This window comes from Lepisosteus oculatus, chromosome 7, assembly GCF_040954835.1.
Source record: "Lepisosteus oculatus isolate fLepOcu1 chromosome 7, fLepOcu1.hap2, whole genome shotgun sequence".
NCBI lineage: Eukaryota > Metazoa > Chordata > Actinopteri > Semionotiformes > Lepisosteidae > Lepisosteus > Lepisosteus oculatus.
This window is the reverse complement of record NC_090702.1, coordinates 12,085,686-12,104,679: the sequence shown is the minus strand read 5'-3', so window position 1 is coordinate 12,104,679 and position 18,994 is coordinate 12,085,686. Positions and strand designations below refer to the sequence as shown.

General features: G+C 36.4%; 1 protein-coding gene across 11 annotated transcripts in view; it reads left to right on the top strand.

Annotated features, from left to right (window-relative positions):
- The window catches only part of LOC102692415 (protein arginine N-methyltransferase 8), a 64,176-nt gene that overhangs the window by 31,696 nt on the left and 13,486 nt on the right, over window positions 1–18,994 (top strand). For all 11 annotated transcript variants that reach the window (XM_015353259.2, XM_015353258.2, XM_015353262.2 and 8 more), the window contains 4 exons: window positions 3,970–4,112; window positions 4,493–4,580; window positions 7,934–8,049; window positions 12,757–12,907. In XM_015353259.2, the coding sequence (XP_015208745.1) occupies window positions 3,970–4,112; window positions 4,493–4,580; window positions 7,934–8,049; window positions 12,757–12,907 (498 nt within the window). The remainder of the gene's footprint in view (window positions 1–3,969; window positions 4,113–4,492; window positions 4,581–7,933; window positions 8,050–12,756; window positions 12,908–18,994) is intronic.

Genomic DNA, 18,994 nt, shown 5'->3' with positions numbered 1-18,994 from the left:
TTTCTTTTGCAAGGCACTGTGATGTATATTGATAGAAAAATTAAACACCTTGAACCTTTTGGATTGACTAGAAAGGGTACTTGCATTCAGTCTAAATGTACAATTACTGCATGATATGGTTCCTGCTACGTCAATTATAAATTTTGGTATTTCATTCAGTTACAATTATAGTTATAGTTATGTTATTTTATCACTAACTGTGGATGAAAAGCCGATCAACACATTTGTCTTCTCCCGAATCGACTACTGTAATGCTGTACTCTCTGGGTTTTCTAAATCCACATTGAACAAACTCCAGTATGTCTAAAATTCGGCAGCCAGAATCCTTACCAAGTTTAGTGGAAGTGATCAAATTACTCCTATCCTGGAGTCTGTGCACTGACTTCCTGTCAAGGTTCGTGTCAACTTCAAAATCCTCATGCTCACCTATGAGGCTCTGCATGGCTTGGCACCTCAGTATCTGTCTGATACCTCGAAACCTTCGCTATTCTAATTCTGGTCTCCCGTCGGTCTCCCAAGCCCGTCTACACTCTATGGGTGACAGGGCCTTCTCCTGTTATGCCCCCAAGCTCTGGAACTCTCTCCCCAAGGATATCAGAGAGTTACCTTCTCTAAACTCCTTCAAATCCAGACTCAAAGCCTTACTTAATTGGTTCTGTTCTTTACCCCTCTGCACCTACTGTATTTAGTACCACCATCTAATGTCTCCTCTAGCTATGTATTGTCATCATGCATATCTTGTATATTTCTTTTTATTGTTGTTGTCATTCTGTAAAGTGCTTTGAGAAGCCACCTTTAAAGGTACTATGTAAAATAAAGTTTATTATTATTGTTATTATTATTATTATGTTATGTTGCCATAATTACAGTTATACTAAAGTTTACTGTTGCAATAATTAGGGTTACACATACATAAACACTTATTTAAAGATAAATGACCATGTAATTTAAATTAACATCTGTTTGTTGTATCTGAATAATGTAACCTCTTCAGTTCTTGTATCTGACAGAAAACATCTGTTCAGCTAATGGATCTACCATTAAAGTTTTAATTTAATTTTTAAATTAGATGAGATTTTTAAGAGCTGTAAATAAAGCAGATAGTACAATTCAAATTAATTTAGAAAAGTCTCTCTGATGTTGATTCAAGAAGGTCACTGGATGGGTAGCTTTGTTGATACTAGGGTGCCTAGCATACTGAAGCTCTGGCTTGATATGAGGGGGCTGCTGGGAGCTGAACCTTGTGGGAGTTGAATTCTTCATACAGGCTTTGCTGCAGCCAAAGCTGTAAATTTTATGTCAGGCTCCTTGACCCATTAGTTTCTTCTGTTAAAACTAAATGTTAAAACTTCTGGTAAAACTAAATGCTAAATGTCTTCGCAGACTTTCAATATTGAAATTTTGATCATTTTTGAAATTTTTGATCATTTATCCAATTTACCCCTTAAGTCCACATACAGTACTGTAGGTATGGAAGGTTGAAATAGGGGTAATGTCTGTCATAGTCTTGTCCTATGCATCCGTCTTGCACTCTTATAATCCATCCTAACCAAACAGATAATCAATATTGATCAGTTATTTTTATTATTACATCCACCAGTCTATTAATTTTTTAATTGCTTTATCCAGTATGGGTTTATGTACCAAAACCTATCCCAGCAAGCAATGTGTGCAAGACAGGATACACCCTGGACAGGAACACTAGCCCATTTGCTCATCAGAAAATCCACTACTTGGGGTACACACTCAGAAGTGACTGCTATGCCAACAATCAAAAAAGGAGTTTAATCGTTTCTCTACTTCGTTGGATGATACTGCTGGTTCATACCAGACTGCTCAGGTTGCGTTTCCACTCACAGAACTTACTCATACTAAAGGATGACGCATTTAACTGGATAATAGAATGTAAACAAGCCTTCTGACAACTAAAGGACATCACCCCAACCTGTTAAATTGAGTTTTCCTGTTAGTTCAAGTTCAAGTTCAAGTTTATTGTCATTATACTCATATACAGGTATATGGTATAACGAAATGCTATTTAGCTAGCTCTCGGACATAAGTAGTACAAAGAAAAAAAACAACAACAATACAATTGTATAACAAAAGAAAGACAGAGACAACAGGCAATGTGGAAAACAACAAAAAGGTAACAGGTTATGTGCAAAAACATGCATCAACAGAATGAAATAAAGGGATAGAAATTATGAGGAGTGAGCTTTTGACATGTATGGTAGAGGTAGATTTTCAATGTGGGTTTTTGGTAAGAGAGAAGCCACTGTGAGGTTCAGATCATAGGTGACAGGTGAGGTGAGAGTGAGAGAGGCTGGGAGTTAGTCAGGTGGGACCTGGGTTGGGGCTTAGAGTATTTAGCCTGGCCTATGTGGGAGGAGAGGGGGAGAGTGTACTGTATGTTTGTTGTTTAAGTCAACCTCCAGTAACTTTTTTTAACCAGTAACAGTTTGCACTAGTTCAACTTTATCTTTTGGTGTCCTGCATTTGTCTATAACCTGAGTGGCCACTCTTGTTGGTGGGCAAGTCACATTGTTATATTCAGTTCTAGTAAAGAAATGACATGAATATCTTTAAAAAGAAGTGGCAGTCTGAGTGGACTGCACGAGACCTTCGGTTATGTATGTTTCTGCTTCTTGCACTGAAGTAAACCAATACCATCTGCCACCATGAAGCACTGAGGACTGCAAGGTGAAACAGGAAAGACTGGATGCCAGCTTCTTTCAGTGATTTCCTAACTCCTGCAAAGGCACATCTCTTAGCTGTCAGTGGGCTGTAATCTGGGTAAAAACAAAGCACAATGCCCTTAGATGTGTGAATAGGACCATTTTTTTTTCTTTTAAAAAATGTATCTACACTTTACCTTAGAAGCCTAAAATTAAATATTTAGGACTTGTTGCAGCCTCTTGACAGACACTCCAGATCTTCTGTGCCAAGCTTGGAAACCACAAAGGATTTATATTTTCAAGAATCTGACATTATTGTCATGTTCATTTAACTCTGGCATTATCACAGTACAAATATTGTTATGCTGATAGTTGTCATCCAGCTCAATAACCTTTACTCCGGCATCTACTGTAGTTTTGTGTGTATGTGTTTATACCCTTTTCTCTCCCCTTTGTCTCCTGTTCACCCAAAACCAACTGCAGTTCTAGAAGTGATCACAAACATAAGTAAAATAACAACAAAATGCCATGCAATGCCATATGCGAGAAAATGAAGGTAACACTGGTTTTGAGTTACCATCACCACAGATTGGTCAATCGATCCTTCCCTTCAGCCATTTCCTAAGAGCCTGGGTATCAGCTTCTTCAAAATGGTTCTTCTAGACACCCACAACCCTTGGTGTAAAAAAGTGCTCCCTCACAGGCTGTGGCTCTCTCTATATAACTTTAACTCCATACCTGCATTTAATAATACATTTATACTAGGGATATTTTCACTTTTATTTTCAGCATAAAATATTAAAGTAGAACAAAAGATTACCACAAGTTATGTCTTTTTCAGTCATGGTTATATGAAAAGTCTCCGTGGAGCAGCGGTTAGAATTGCTGCCTTGCAGCGCTGGGGCTCTTGGTCCAGTTCTGGACATGGACAGCTTTTTTTTCTAAGTTTATATGTTTTCCCATGTTTGCTGGGTACTCCAGTTTCCTCCCACAGTTCAAAGACACGCTAGTAGGTTAATAGTCTTCTGGGAAAATTGGCCCTGCTGTGAGTGTGTGTGTGCCCTGCGATGGACAGGATGTACACTACCTTGCGCCCATTGCATGTTGGGATAGATTCTGGGTCCCCTGTGATCCTGAATTGGATGAAGCAGTTAGAAAATGGATGGGTTATATGAAAGTCCCTGATTGTGCCACACCATATCATAACATGTCATCATAACATGACATTGTGTTGCTTGTGAAAATATAACATTTTATAAGTTATTGGAACTTTTTAATTGCCCTTGTTTTGCAGTTATCACAATCTTTAAAGGTAAAGTGGAGGAAGTGGAGCTGCCGGTGGATGAAGTGGACATTATCATCAGCGAGTGGATGGGTTATTGTCTGTTCTATGAATCCATGCTCAACACTGTTATTTTTGCCAGAGACAAATGGTTGGTAGGTGCCTTCATTCCACGGTTGTCTGTTTACGTTATCCTTAAATGTTCAGATCTCCTGGGCAGAAGGATTAAAATGCTGGAATAGGGAAAGCAGGTGGATGATGGGGGGTTGAAACCGTAGGCTCAGGTAACAGTATTTGTCTTTTTGAAAGGAACAGCGATGTAAATCCTTGCATACACAGCAAACCACTCTGAGAAGGGCTGCAGGGTTTGGCTGAGTGATATGAGATGATGTGACAGGCAGACATAGGAACTATATACTGTAGGCACACAAAAAGGCGAGGTTGTCTGTTTTTTTTGTATGTGCAGTTCAAAATGTGATGTCTTTGTCAGGTGAATTGATTACGAGACCCATTTCCCTCCACCATTCATCAACAGAAACCTGGAGGGCTGATGTTCCCTGACCGAGCGGCTTTGTATGTGGTTGCCATTGAAGACAGACAATACAAGGACTTCAAAATTCATTGTAAGAGCTCTGGTTTCTTTACATAGTTGATTTTTTTAAAGATTTATGTGAGCGTTTCTGCAAATTTAATTGTACTCTTATTTTATGACTTGGTAAACTTCTTCCAATTTTAATGGACCAAAAACAAACGACGTATGGTAAACTACATAAACACTCTTATGAGATATGTTTCTGGACATCAAGTACGCTGCTTGGGAAGGGGGAGATTCAGCATGTGGGGTACCTGTAGCTCACAACGTTAAATAGATGCCATGGCCAAGGTCAAAGGTTCCACCAGATTTTGTCAGCACGGAGGGCCTTGTGCCTAAATGCTGCCTGCTTTCAGTTAATCTTTGTGGAATCATATTCATGGTGCCATGATGGAGTTTTATTGGCCTGAAAGATAATATGCCCTTTCAACAGGAATATTCTTACTGTGTCTTTAAAACATGCTGGGCCTGGATGGACAAATAATACAGTCCTGCTGTGGCTTACACTAAGCCATGACCACAGTCTCATCAAGGACCTGTAGGAGCAATTCAGTAACTATGGAGACAGCGTATGTCAGACTGAATAGCTAAGGAATGCAAACTAGGCAGTCCGTATAAACAGTTTAGTGAAAGATAGCTTAACTTGAATTTGGAGAGTTCTTTGTGCTTGTTTGTGGGTGGCTGTCAATTACAGCTCATTCTCAGTCTTAGAACATACAGGTAATAGGATACTGAGGTATACAACTTTTTGATGCCTAGATGCTTTTGCCAGTGGAGCTTACATTAAATGTATACTGGCCCTGTAGGAAAAGATGGCAATAATGTCTATGCAAAAAAAAGAGCACACTGTCAGGACTTTCACCTTCAACCACGTTAAGCCAAGCTAATATTGTTTGATTACACAGCTCAAAATCATTTACCTTTTGAAGTCCATGAGTTGAGTATCAATGATACATAAAATGCAGCACAATTATAATGGTTGCAGAAAAGGCTCCTGACTGTCAGACCTTAGTATTTCAGCAAGGTTTCTGACTTAAGAATTGTGTCTACAGTATAAGAGTGTTTCTTGGGTCGTGCTATGCTGCTTGCACACTGCTAAGGTGGCAGAACTGGCTGGTGTTGATTTATTCATCCCATTGGAACATCATCATCTGAGCAGAGGTGATAATGGTATGATTCTGCTCAGGTTGAATGCTCGTCTCATGGGTTATTAGCTTCACCAAGTACTGTAGATTCTTCAGATAAATGTCACAGCAAAGAAATCTGAAGAAAGTCTTTCACCTTCTGTCTTTATTTTTTCCTGTATATGTAACAGAGTGTGTGTAAAACTGGGAACAAAATGTGGCGTGGAACATAGACAAGCTAAATATATTTTTAAGTTTATTATTTGTATTGCTATAAACCTTAATGCTACAGGAAAACAGCACTCAAGGTAATTAAAGCTCTCTGAGAAAGCAATAGCTATTAGGAGTCTAGGCTACAATCTACAACGTTATGCTAGAGATATTTACAAATCAGTTATTTTTTTCTTAAAACATACACATAAAACATTGTGAATTCAATTTAAAAATCAACCTAAAATCTCTCCGTCCAGGCAACAGTTGTCGTTAATGGCTGAAAACAAGGTGTTAAAATGATCAGGGCTGTAGATGTTACAGTCTTGTATTTTTTCTTGTTTGTTTTAAGGGATGGTAGTGCCATGCCAAAAGCCCAACATACTGTATATGCAAGACTGAGCTACTATATTGGGTTCTGCTTCCCACAGATACACAGATGGCACAAAGATGTAATCGCTGCTACTTTCAGCATGTCATCTTGTTAGAGTGTCATCAGGTACTGTAGTTAAGATTATTTACTTATTTTGTAAATTATATAAGGAATCTGTACCATATATTCATAATATGAGATAGTGGCCAGGAAACATTGTTATATCAGTTTGTTGACATGTTTTTTGCTTAACAAAAAGAACAACAATAATTAAAAATAACTAATTAAAAAAGTCATTAAATTCAAAAAGTAGCATTAAAATATCAAACCGTTAATTTTTCTTGTAATGCAGAAATCATTGGTGACAACATAAGGATTAATTATAAACATCTTCACAAATTACATAATAATCATACACACACTATGGCATATGACACACAAGGTAGATATGCAGTCAGTGTACATTGTGTTATTTTCATAGAGTACAGTATGTGAAATATAGATGTTTTGTAGTTAAACTTTAATGACAGACGTAATTGCAGCAGAATGGATAACAAGACTCTGGGTATTTCATTATTACATTTTTTCTTCAGTTTTTTAAAAGCAGCCACTACTTAAAAACACATTCTATTAAGAATAAAGCAGTGAAACAGCAAGCTTATGAAATACAGTAATACAATTAAAAGGCTGGATGGGTTTTTAATATGTTGTAAAAAATAACCACAACATGTGTATTGTAATTTAAGGGGAAGGCGGTTGAAGGTCTTAGATTAGAACACTGCCTAGGGGATGCTTTATAGTCTGGTGAATCACATGACAATAGCATATGCTGTGTTTAATTAGACATAAATGGAAAAATCTGAAAATCTGTCTTATAACAGAAGTCAAAGAGAAAAGAAGGAGTAGACAGAGCATTTGATCTTGAGCAAACAAAGAACCTGTTTGACTAAACACTTTAAGGTGAATATGTAAAATATTCAGGTCTTTGTTTTTGCCATGACCAGATTGTTGGCAGTTTTCATTTCTTCTTTGAAAAAGCAATGATTCATGTTTATTGAGAACCTATTAAATAATTTGAATTAAGCAACAACACTGATGTGAAAATATTCCATTATGAATAGAAATCAGCATTCCTTGCATTATTCCACAAAGGTCATTAATAGGTGTTTCAGAAATCTATTTCTTAATGTAATGTTTGGAATTTCTCACTTTCCTTTATTCTTTGCAAGCTTTTTAATGGGTTGAGTATTGGCTCAACAGAAAAAGGCAGTGCAGTGAATAGTTTGTAATAGCATACGGTACATGCGTGTTGTGAAGCAAGTTATTTCTTCCTATAAATAGGATAGCTGATAGCATTTAAGACAAAGACCATTGCCAAAACCATTATGCAGAATGTCTAAATAAAAGGTACCTGTGTAAAAGAACAGAACAAAAATACCCTGATACTTAGTATATGAAAATGCCTCCAGCAGTCATTATTAAAAGCCCAAACTAGCTAGAAATCCACTTTTTGGGGAAATCTAATGCAAAATGTCCTTGTTTCCATTCCTATGTGATTTTGTCAACACCTCTGGGTTGGCATAGCTGTCAGAAAGAAAGCCAACCGACAGTGGGGTGTTTATCGTGAAATGCATCCCAGGTGTGCTCTGAGTGTTCTGCTGTCCGGTGTTTTTGCAGGGTGGGAGAATGTGTATGGCTTTGACATGACCTGCATACGAAATGTGGCCATGAAGGAACCCCTGGTGGACATTGTGGACCCCAAGCAAGTGGTGACGAACTCCTGCTTGATAAAGGTCAGAACCCAGTTTTACCACTGTGCAGTGCAAGAATGCTTTATTTATCTGTTTGTAAAGTGCATGCTGTAGTCCAAAAGGTCAGGTATTGCAATAAAATAATATTACTATTTTACTTCCTTTTCAGTTAATGGGAAGGAAGGACTAATATTAAGTTTATTCCAGATTAATTTAGAACGTTGACATTTAGTAGTCAGTGTATTGATTTTGATAAAGGATAGTGTTGTACAAACAAAAATATGTGAAGTGGAAAGTTCAAGTACTATTCTGTTTGAAAGAAATATGTTCCAAGAGCATTTATACAAAGCATACATGTATATTTCATTTTTAACAGCTAATGTATGTAATATGTAGACTATATTAATTCTTAGGTCTAGACTGCAATACAAAGAGAAAGAAAACTGTAAGGCGATTTCATTTTTATTGATTGGCAAGTACAGTGTGGTGAAAAATAAGGTACACCCTTTTAAGAGTTTATGGTTTAACTTATTTAGACATATCTGACCTTCACCTAGTCCTCACCAATCCTAGTAGATTTAACCTCATTTGACAAATAACACAAAAATTTTACTTTGTCATTATTTATTAAAAAATAACCAGCATGCTTTGGGTGAAAACATAAGTGCACCCTTAGATCTATCATTACAGTTAAGAGGGTATGTAGAATCAGGAGCACCAAAACATTTGCAAATAATAAGTTTATCATGTATAAATTCAGAAACTCTGTCAGTCTGGTCTGAAGCACTCAGGATTGTGATAATACATCATGCTTGATCAAAAGAAACCTGGGGCAATCATGGAGTAAGACGTTTTCCTGCTTATCAATCTGGAAAGGGTTACAGCACAGAGTCTGTCTTTCCACTATAATCAGAGATAATCTACAAAAGGAGAAAATTCAAGACCATTTTCAATCCACCCTGGAGAGTCTGTTCTATCAAATTCTCTTTAAAATCTGAGTATATGATCCTCCTAGAAGTCTCAAAGAATCCCACAATTACATCCAGGGGGCTACAGGCCTCTCCATGGTAAATGTCAGTGTTCATGAGCTCACTATTAGGAGAAAATTAAATCATAATGGCTTCATGAAGGTAGGATAGCCACTAGGAAGCCCCTGCTCTCCATGAGGAGCACTGCTGCATGGATTAAATTTGCAAAACAGCAATTGAATGTACAATTAGACTTCTTGAACAATGTGCTCTAGTCATGTAAGTCTAAAGTGAAATTGGCCATAATGCAGAACATTGTGGTTAGAGAAAACCAAACACTGCCATTGACCAGCAAAAACTCATACCAACCATCAAGCATTGTGGTGGTGGGGTGATGGTTTGGGCCTGATTTGCTGCCTCTCAACTTGGATGCCTTGCTATTGCTGGGTCTACCACACTATGCCAGAGTAAACTAGAGAAAAATGTGAGATCATGTGTCTGACAGTAAAGTAGACAGGGCATGAATGCCTCCCAGGCGATGTGAGACACTGATCAAGTTTTACAGGAAACATTTAGTTAAGACTTAGTGAGGAGGAGCTGAAGGTCTAATATGTTAAAATATGTTAAACCATAAGATTTTAAGGGGTGTAGTTAATTTTTCAACACACTCTATATACTGTATTTCCTCAACCATGTTATTCATTTTGAACTTATTCAACTGATAAATTACATTGTTTATATTCATGTGTCAAAGCTTGTTTGATATCCAGAACAAATAAAAAACTAAGCTATCAGCAAAAGGGTTAACCATTTGCACTTATGAAAAATGAATAACTGCATTCTAGACATCACTGTACATGATACTGGTTAATAGCATATCTTCTTTCAACACTTCATAGAATCTTTTTTCATACCCTACAGAACAAAGGAAAGATTGTAAAGATTCTGAATGATTGAATTACACCATTGCTCTAGTATTGTTCATTTACATTCAAGAACTGAAACTGTGTGTATCACAATGAACTACTGTATAAAGCTACAGGTACTCTGAATATACAAACCCTTAAAATAATATGCATAAAGCAAGGATGACATAATATTATGGATATGGACTACATTTCCATCCTATCTCAACACTTAATATATGATTTTCTGGGTTTGGTGCATAACAATTATCCAAAACAAATAAAGTGTACCAGTTATGGATTATTTTACTACTCAGAACAAAACATTCTGAAAAAATAATACAAATTTTAATTAACATTCATGAAATGTTTTTTCTATCTTCTAATTATTTGAAGTATCTCAGCTTCAGACTTTAAATTTTTAACAGAAACAGTTTAGAAACCGGTGGTAAATGTGGTAAATTGGTAATAAAATAAAAATATTTGCAGTAAATTATAGATTTGATGACATATTAGGTAATAAGAAGTGAAAAATTATTCACCTTTTATTGTTCCTGCAGTAGGGGAAATAAGTATGAGCAGGAAGAAGTGACTATATAACAAAACTAAATATTACAGATTAATAGCTTTTGTGTAAAAATGAAATGTTATCTAATACAGTATTATACAAACAATTGTACTGATTGGCAGACAGCCTGTAAGAGAGTGCCACATCCCCTGAGACCTACAGTACATACTGTAAGTAGACAGTGATACCATTGTAAAGTTTTAAATATGTGGTGAACCCTATTAAATTTGGTAAGAAAATCTCACATGACAAAAGCACAAAAAAGGCTTTAGTTAATAAAGCCTTCTCCTATCAACTGATCACAGCTCAGCTTCTTGTTTCATCCAGTGCTGTATGTAAGATTCTGAGCAGTGTTCATTAAAATGTGTTAATTACTGTTGATAATAGTAGAGTCGATATGTGATAAAGAAATAGCTAATAAAGAAAACCCAAACTTTCCAAAGTTTTTGTCATATTGTATAGCACCAATTCTCAATGTGATAAGTGACAATCCATTAGAAATCTTAAGAAAAGCCTTGTTGCAAGTACAGGAGTTAATATTTCTTCAAGAACAGGAGGGTGCAAATGCACTCAAAATAGCCTCAGTTTGGAAACGATTGCTTCATCCTTTCTGCTCTGTATCTTCTCACTATAACAGGACTCTAGGCAGCTATATACCCGCCCTTGAGACTATTTTTGTACTAATGTATATTTGTACCCATTTTCCTTTCTGTTTTTGTCATTATTTCCTATACTGTATATTTTCCCCAAGATCATCAATATAAAAATTTTTAACCTCTTGCATCAGGCAGTAAATTCTAAAGATCACGTTAAAAGTGTGTAGTGATATTAGTCATTAAGCTAGTATTTATTTGGGTTCCTGAATGATGTGTATATGCTGAAACTAGCAAAATGTAATATCCAGTTTAAGAAGTCTGTAGAGGAATATATTAACAGAATTATATATGTTGCAAACTGCAGTTGTAATCTCACTGAAGGTAATTAAATCTTTAACCATTCTTTCATAAAATGCAACCAGAAATAATTAAATACATTGTAGAACTGTTATTTAAAGACAAGCCTATATCATTGCAAAACAAGCAATACACCCTAAATTAACCAGTTCTCATTTCCCGACTCTCTCCAAACTTCCGTTCATTTAAATTTGAGCCTTTTGTCAAATGTAAGCTACAGTTCTCATTGCCATGGGAATTTATTGTGCAGCTGATTGTGTCTGATGGAAGCAGTATTTTAGCTGGTGGGGAACAGTTAAGAATGGCTCAGCCAGGACAAGAGAGAAAGGAGCTTTAACAACTGGTTATTGCGACGTGAAATGTAGAAGCACTCCTGAGTGCAGCTCACAGAGCAGAAAGTACATTTGGCCTCTGAGCACTAAAAGCAAATCCACACTGGAACACAGGCAGACATCGACACTTGTCACGCACTTTCTGGGCTGAAAGACAAAAAGGTGAAGCTGACATATGATACCGCACTTGGTTGGCAGTGTTCTCTAAAAAAGGAGCTAGATAGCTCCCAGTTGATGACTGAGGGCTGTACAAAGACCAGGTTTCAAAAATACTGTATTCATTTGACATACAGTATTTGTTTAAAAGGCCAGCCGGTTCTGCTCAGTACTATATTTAATAAAATCCCATGAATTTACTGTGTTTTATGAAAGTGAAAACAGAACAATTAAATGAAAAACATTATAACTAATATTTAAGCTACTCTGTTTTATTTAAAATTTCAAATACTTTTTTGCATTTTTCTGGTGAGGTTTACTGTAGCTAATAAACTTTTCTGTTTGAGTGCAGACTTCTTGTTCACCTTGGTCTGCTGCTATAAGTAATTTCTTATGGACTCATTCTGGCTACTTCAAACCTCTCAAAGGTTTAGTTCACAGGGAAAATGTTATCTCAGGCAGATGATAATTAAGCAGATTAGGCTTAATTGATGCATATATGATGCAACACACTACACACTAAAAAAATAAATTTAAAATAAATTAAATACTCATTGAACAGGCTTTTTTTCTAGTGTCATTCAAAGGTGCAGGGGTAAACTGCACCAACAGCTGTTGCTGCAGAGGTACCTGTATTTATAATTGTTTTACATTTCAAAGGACAGAGTACAAGATGTTACAGTAAGTAACTCACCAAGGGTAACTCGAAACTGCACCTTTAAAAAACAAACCTCTCAATAATATGTTTTTTCCTGGTATTTTTTCCCATAACCAGTAGGTTGCTAAACTTTCATTGGAGAGCCATAATCTACTGTTCTTCTATTCTGATCATTGCAATGAAAATGTTACCTTTTGTCTTAAATACAGGAGATAGATATATACACAGTAAAGACTGAGGACTTGTCCTTCACCTCTGCATTCTGCCTTCAAATTCAGCGCAATGATTACATCCATGCTCTCGTCACCTATTTCAACATTGAGTTCACCAAGTGTCACAAGAAAACAGGTTTCTCAACAGGTAAAGTACCCTACTCCCGATTTAAAAAACCATAATGAACACAGCTAAATATGTATTGTCCTTACCTGCTTGCATTGCCCAGTGGAAAGCAGGATGTCCTATAAAGAAATGTGTGTGCTTGCATGTATGGATAAATGCATACAGTATACAGTATGTATGTGGCAAATGTCTGTTTTTTACTCTTTTATCATAATAAAAGATGAATATGTTCTACTGAAATTGTAATATTGGTAGGGCTTAGAATTCTGGCAAACATGCAAATTGCATTACATTATTCTTTCTTCTAACACCTACTGAGTAATTATATCTGTGCTGTTTAAGGATTAGGAATTCTCTGTACCTGAAAAATTGCATCTATTTTTACACATGGACAATAACTAAACACTTAATTTCCAAGCACTCAGAATCAGAAAATGCACATCTTTAGAGAATATCCACAAACTGCAGACAGCTATTCACCTGCTGACGGGCAGTTTAAAGTTTTAGTTATCAATGACATCAGAATGTAAAAATATATAAAAAAACACTCTGTCATGCATTGTCCAAATTATGTTTGCAGTTATGCAAGAGCAGATATTCCAGTGGTTGTATGAAAGACTGGAAGCACGTTAAGGGAAATGTTACACACATCAGGTGTGTCTTCAGTTTAAGTCTGAACAAGAAGAGTACAGACTTAGGTCTTGTACCAGACAAAATTTCCTACACATGTACATAAAAGATTTCTTATACCTTTGATATTCTGATTTTTATGTCAAGATATAGTATGTCTTTAAGAAAAGAGTGTCATCATGTGATATTACACATGAGGAACAAGTAAAAAATCAATTGATGTTTCACATATGCAGTCTGACCCTTTGCCCAGTTGTCTTTCTATTCAGGAAAGAATACACAGAATAATTAATACCCCCAGCAAAAATTGAAGAGGGATATCCCTTAACACATGTATGAGCAAATCAGACGAGAATATCGCTGAGTATAAGAGAATATAACTTTCTGGTAATTAAGTGTCATTTAACAAAAAAATGTAGTTAAAGGTTAACAATAAATTGACATTGTATTGAATACATCAGGCATAAAATTAGTGTTCATTTTTATAACATTGAGAGCAATAATAATTAAGCCAGGCCACTAATAATGACCTGTGGCACTTCAATTTAGTAGTTTGACAAACATAATGGCAAATCTCCCATCCCAGTACAAACCAGGTTTAGTCATACTTAACTTTTAATATCTGGTGAGGCTACGTGGTGTGTCAAAGTGGTATTAAACTTATTTTAAATTTCTTTTAAATGACCTTGGTACATTCTTTCAATATGTATGCTGCTGTTTGCCAAATGACCTCTATAATTACCCATAACACATCGTAGTTACAATGACGCCAAACACTAAGGTCATTCATCCATTATCAGAAAGCCACTTATTCGTCATAAGAGTCATAGCCATCTGGGGTCTACATTGATGTCATGAGAAGTCAGGTTTAATCTTTACTGCCTAAAAACCCTAGTCTCTGTAAGGTTCACTGGTCAAGTAGTGAATTTCAAGCAAAAACTCAACCATGAAAATTAAGGAACTTTCAAGGCAAATCAGGGATTAAAATTGAATAGCACAGATCAGGAGGAGAGTCCACAGTTTATTCAGGCAAGTGCCAAGATCAGGCCTTCCTTCCAAACTGAGCAGCCAGACAAGGAGGAAACTGGTGAGGGATGCTACTGTGAGGCCAAGGACAAGTTTGAAAGAGCAGCAGGAAGAAGGCATTACTAAAAATAATCTCAAAAGCCTTCAAAGTGTTTGAAACGAAGCACCTTAGTGGTCCTGCACTAATGTGGAAATGTGTTAGTTTAATCTGTGCATTAGGATTGGCACAGATCCATCACAGCACCCAGTCAGCACCATTCCTTCTGTCGAGCAAGGTGGTGGCGGCATCATGCTCCTCAGCAAGTACTGGAAATCTTGTTAGCCCTGAAGGAAAAATGGATGGACCAAAGTACTGGGAAATTGTAGGGGAAAAGCTTCTTCATGCTGCTAAAGATGTAAAACTGGGTGAAACGTTTCACCTTTCAGCCCATTCAGAACAATGATCCAAAGCACAACGCCAAAGCTACATTGGAGTGCCTTAAAAACAAAAGTGCACAAGGCTGGGGTGAAAAGTTGGTACTTACCCAAAAGATTTTTGGCTGTAACTGGTGCTTGCGCCAAAAACTGAGTTCAGAGGTCTGAGTACTTATTCAACACTTTTCATGTTTTTCTCTTTAGCTTTGCTGTCATTTACTATAACTGACTCTTAAAAATGTTTGGTTTGAGCATTCGGTTCTCGAATAATATATTAAGTTTAAGAAATGTCTGTGCATCATTTTGGAATAAAATGGGACACCACAGATGTGAGATTGCAAGGAAAGAGGAAATATGCCACTATTATTCAAGTTGCTTCTTGACAGTAGAAATAAGCGGGTTTAAAGACTGGAGCTGTGTGGGCAACTTGTTTTCACCTGTCAAACATTTTCCATTGCAGAAAAGTCATCAGAGACTCATGCTATATATTATCCGTACTCAGTCCATAGGGAATGTGGCAAAAACAAAGATTTCAATACTGGGCCCAGACTAAAATATACTGATGGAAAAAAGAAACGCAATATTTTCTGGAATGAGAATACTATAGTTATAGCTCACTGTATGTACTTTCACAAAAAGTTGTCAATTTGTTTTAAGCCCTCTGACCAGCAATACAGCTTGTGCAGTGGCACTGCAACTTGCCAATCACACAAAAGTTCGTTAGGTGGACTTTTACCCAATGAGGTCCATGTGGAACAATGCCTGATCACGTCACCTTTAAAAAGGCTTTTAATTCAAAACTTAGGTCACTCCAAGGAAAATGCCACAGTTACTCAGTTTTCTGTGCATTCCATAATGCCTCGAATGTCACTGGAAGCAAGGGAGAGGGCTATTGGCATGCTGCAGGCAGGCATGTCATGTACCAGCGTTGCTAGACACTATGGAGTAAGCCGCTCCACTGTGTCCCGACTGCAGAGAAGTTTCAGCAGACCGGCAGGACAGATGACTGTCCAAGATCCGGTTGCCCTCGAGTGACCACACCAGAGCAGGACCAACACACCAGACTGGTCCATCTGAGAGATCATTTCAGATCTGCCACCCATACTTCTGCTGAAACTGCCGACAGACAAAATGCCCACATCAGTGACAGGACACTGAGGCTCCATGCTGCTGGTCTAAGAGCAAGGTGACCTGTCAGAGGCCCTCTGCTCACACCTCCTAGACGTCAAACCCGACTAGCTTGGGCCAGAGAGAGGCTGGGATGGACTCGTTAGCAGTGGCATCAGGTCCTCTTCACGGATTAGTCACTCTTCAGCCTGTTCTACGCAGAGCGGAGGGGAGCAGAGTGTGGAGTAGGAGGTGCTGCATTTCTTTTTTCCATCAGTGTATTAGTAAATATGTTTTTAATGTTTGGGAAGCATAAATACAGTATAAAAATAGTATTTTTCTAAATTTTAGTATATATTTTCAACATATAAAATAAATCACAATTAGAATTATATTAGTTTACAATTATATTTAAAGGTAAATCTATTGCAAAGGTATCATGTACATGTATTTAAAACTTTTTATATATTACTAATACAATTTTACTGTCTAAAATATATTTAAAAGTAGTTAAAAATGTATTTGCTCATCAAACAGCTTGTTTACAAATGTATAGACGTTTGTATTCCATTTGTCATACATCTTAAATATTTTATGTATGAATTTCATTTAAATATGAAAAAATAATAAATTGGTATGCATATTTTGAAACTGAAAACAAATGTATACTGAAACGTGTATAGTACATCCATAAGGATGCTACTTACAGTATATGTGATATTGACCTTAGTCAATGATCAAAAACTTCTGTCCAGTTGCAGGGTTATGTACAGTGCAATAAACTCATGTATGCTGTTTGCTTTCCACATATACTAGAGTCTTTCCTAGGAATGCCGCATAGAATCCCGCATACTATTTAGTTTATTGTCTGTTAGGTAATAGTAAATGAGTCAAATCAAGTGGCTCTTCCTAACAGGAGCAGAAGCAGTAAAGAATGAAGATTATATATTGTACCACACCACATCTAATATCCAAAAATATACAGGAAATATTCTAAAACTCTAACAATAAACAATTTTAATAAGCGTAATAAATAAAAAGAATAACAATTATCATGCTCAAAATATTGAAATATACAGTTGCCCTATAATAGGAATAAATTGAAAAAAGCTATTTAAATTCCTGTATTTACAAAGTTGTCTAGTCCTCAATACTACTGTAATTGTCTTGGCATCTCTTATACAGTTTTTTTCACGAAGCAGCCAGGCCTGTGTTTGTTACCAATCTACCAGTGCATACTCTTCAAGTATACATTGCATTTTCACAAATGACAAGCTATAACTGTAGTTACAATAAAACATTGAGAATGAAAAATCAGCTATCTCATTAATACACAGGTTAATCACTTCCATGATTTCATTTGAGGGACTTGCATGTTAGCCAAATCTTCCACTGGTTTAATTTGATATATATTTTTTTAACTGGGAAAGAACCTTCCTGTCTTAGTATATTTATTGCAGTGTTACATGCCACTTGACCATTTAGGATTTAGTATCTTCATTAACCAGGTGTAGATCTGGCCCTATGAACTGCTGGAGCTCTGATATGGACTTGACGTTTTTACTTTTATGAAGCTGGACCACCCAACCAGAAATACTTTCTTTTTTGTAGTTTAATTTCAATGTAATAGCTGAAACTATCTATTTGTGTCTGAGGGTATTTTTGTATTATTAAATATTTTGTACCTGATACAGTTTGAACACTGCTTTGTTCTGTTATATCCTGTCATTTTATTTACAATTTGTTTATTTTTCTCTGTTTTCTTTTCCGATATCATTACAATAGTGCATCAGCCATTTGCTGCAAATGAGTTTAGTGGGAACTGTAAGGTACTGCATGTCTTGGTTCATTGTAATTGGAAATAATTAGAATCCTAATTTAGTGTAGTCCTTCCAGATAATCTGCAGCTAGTATGCTATTTCTTGTTCATTGTAATTGATATATTAATATTATACTAAGTACAGTGGCTATCAAAAGTATTCACCCCCCTTGGACTTTTTTACATTTTATTGTGTTTCAATATGGAATCATAATTAGTATTTAACTGGGAGTTTTGGGCATTGATTGACAGAAGACACTCTATATGGTGTCAAAGGGAAAACAAAATTCTACTGATCCTCAAATTGTGATTATAAATATAAAATGGAAAATAAGTGTATTAATCTGTAGTAAGTATTCACCCCTTTTAAGTCAACATTGGGTAGACATGAGTCTGGATAAGATTCTACCAGCTTTGCACATAAGGACACTGAAATTTCTGCCCATTCTTCTTTGCCCAGTTGCTCAAACCCCCCCAGGTTGGATGGGAAAAGCTGTTGAACGTCAATTTTCAACTCCTGCCTGAGTTTTAATTTGATTTATGTTTGGCCTTTGACTGGACCACTCCAGAACATTGACTTTTATCTTTTTAAAGCACTCCAGTCTGGCTTTCACTGTATGCTTTGCGTCATTGTCTTACTGAAAGATGAATCTTCTTCCAAGTCCCATGTCTCATGTACTGTAGACTGCAGTAGGTTTTCCTCCAGGATTTCTCTGTACTTTTCTGAATCCATTTTTCTTTCTTTATAAATCTTCCAGGCCCTGATTCAATGCTTGCGCCAAACATAACACTTACCGTTGAGACAGAACTGTTCAAGCTCAGTCAGAGTGCAAGGAGACTGTTGGTGGAATGCGGCCTTAAAGTCATTCCATAGATTTTCATTTGCATTGAGGCTAGGGTTCTGAAACCATCATGAAATGACTTGTTGATCACTTTACAATATTCAGATATATGAACAGGATGTAATTTGTGTCTTTAGCAGAAATTATGTGTTTTATCCAGTTTGAAAGAAAAGTTCAAAGAAATTAATGTATAAAATATTTCCAATAACATAAAAAGTGACAGACTTGTAGTAACCTGTTTGGTTAGTTGAATGTTGCAGTTTATAATTA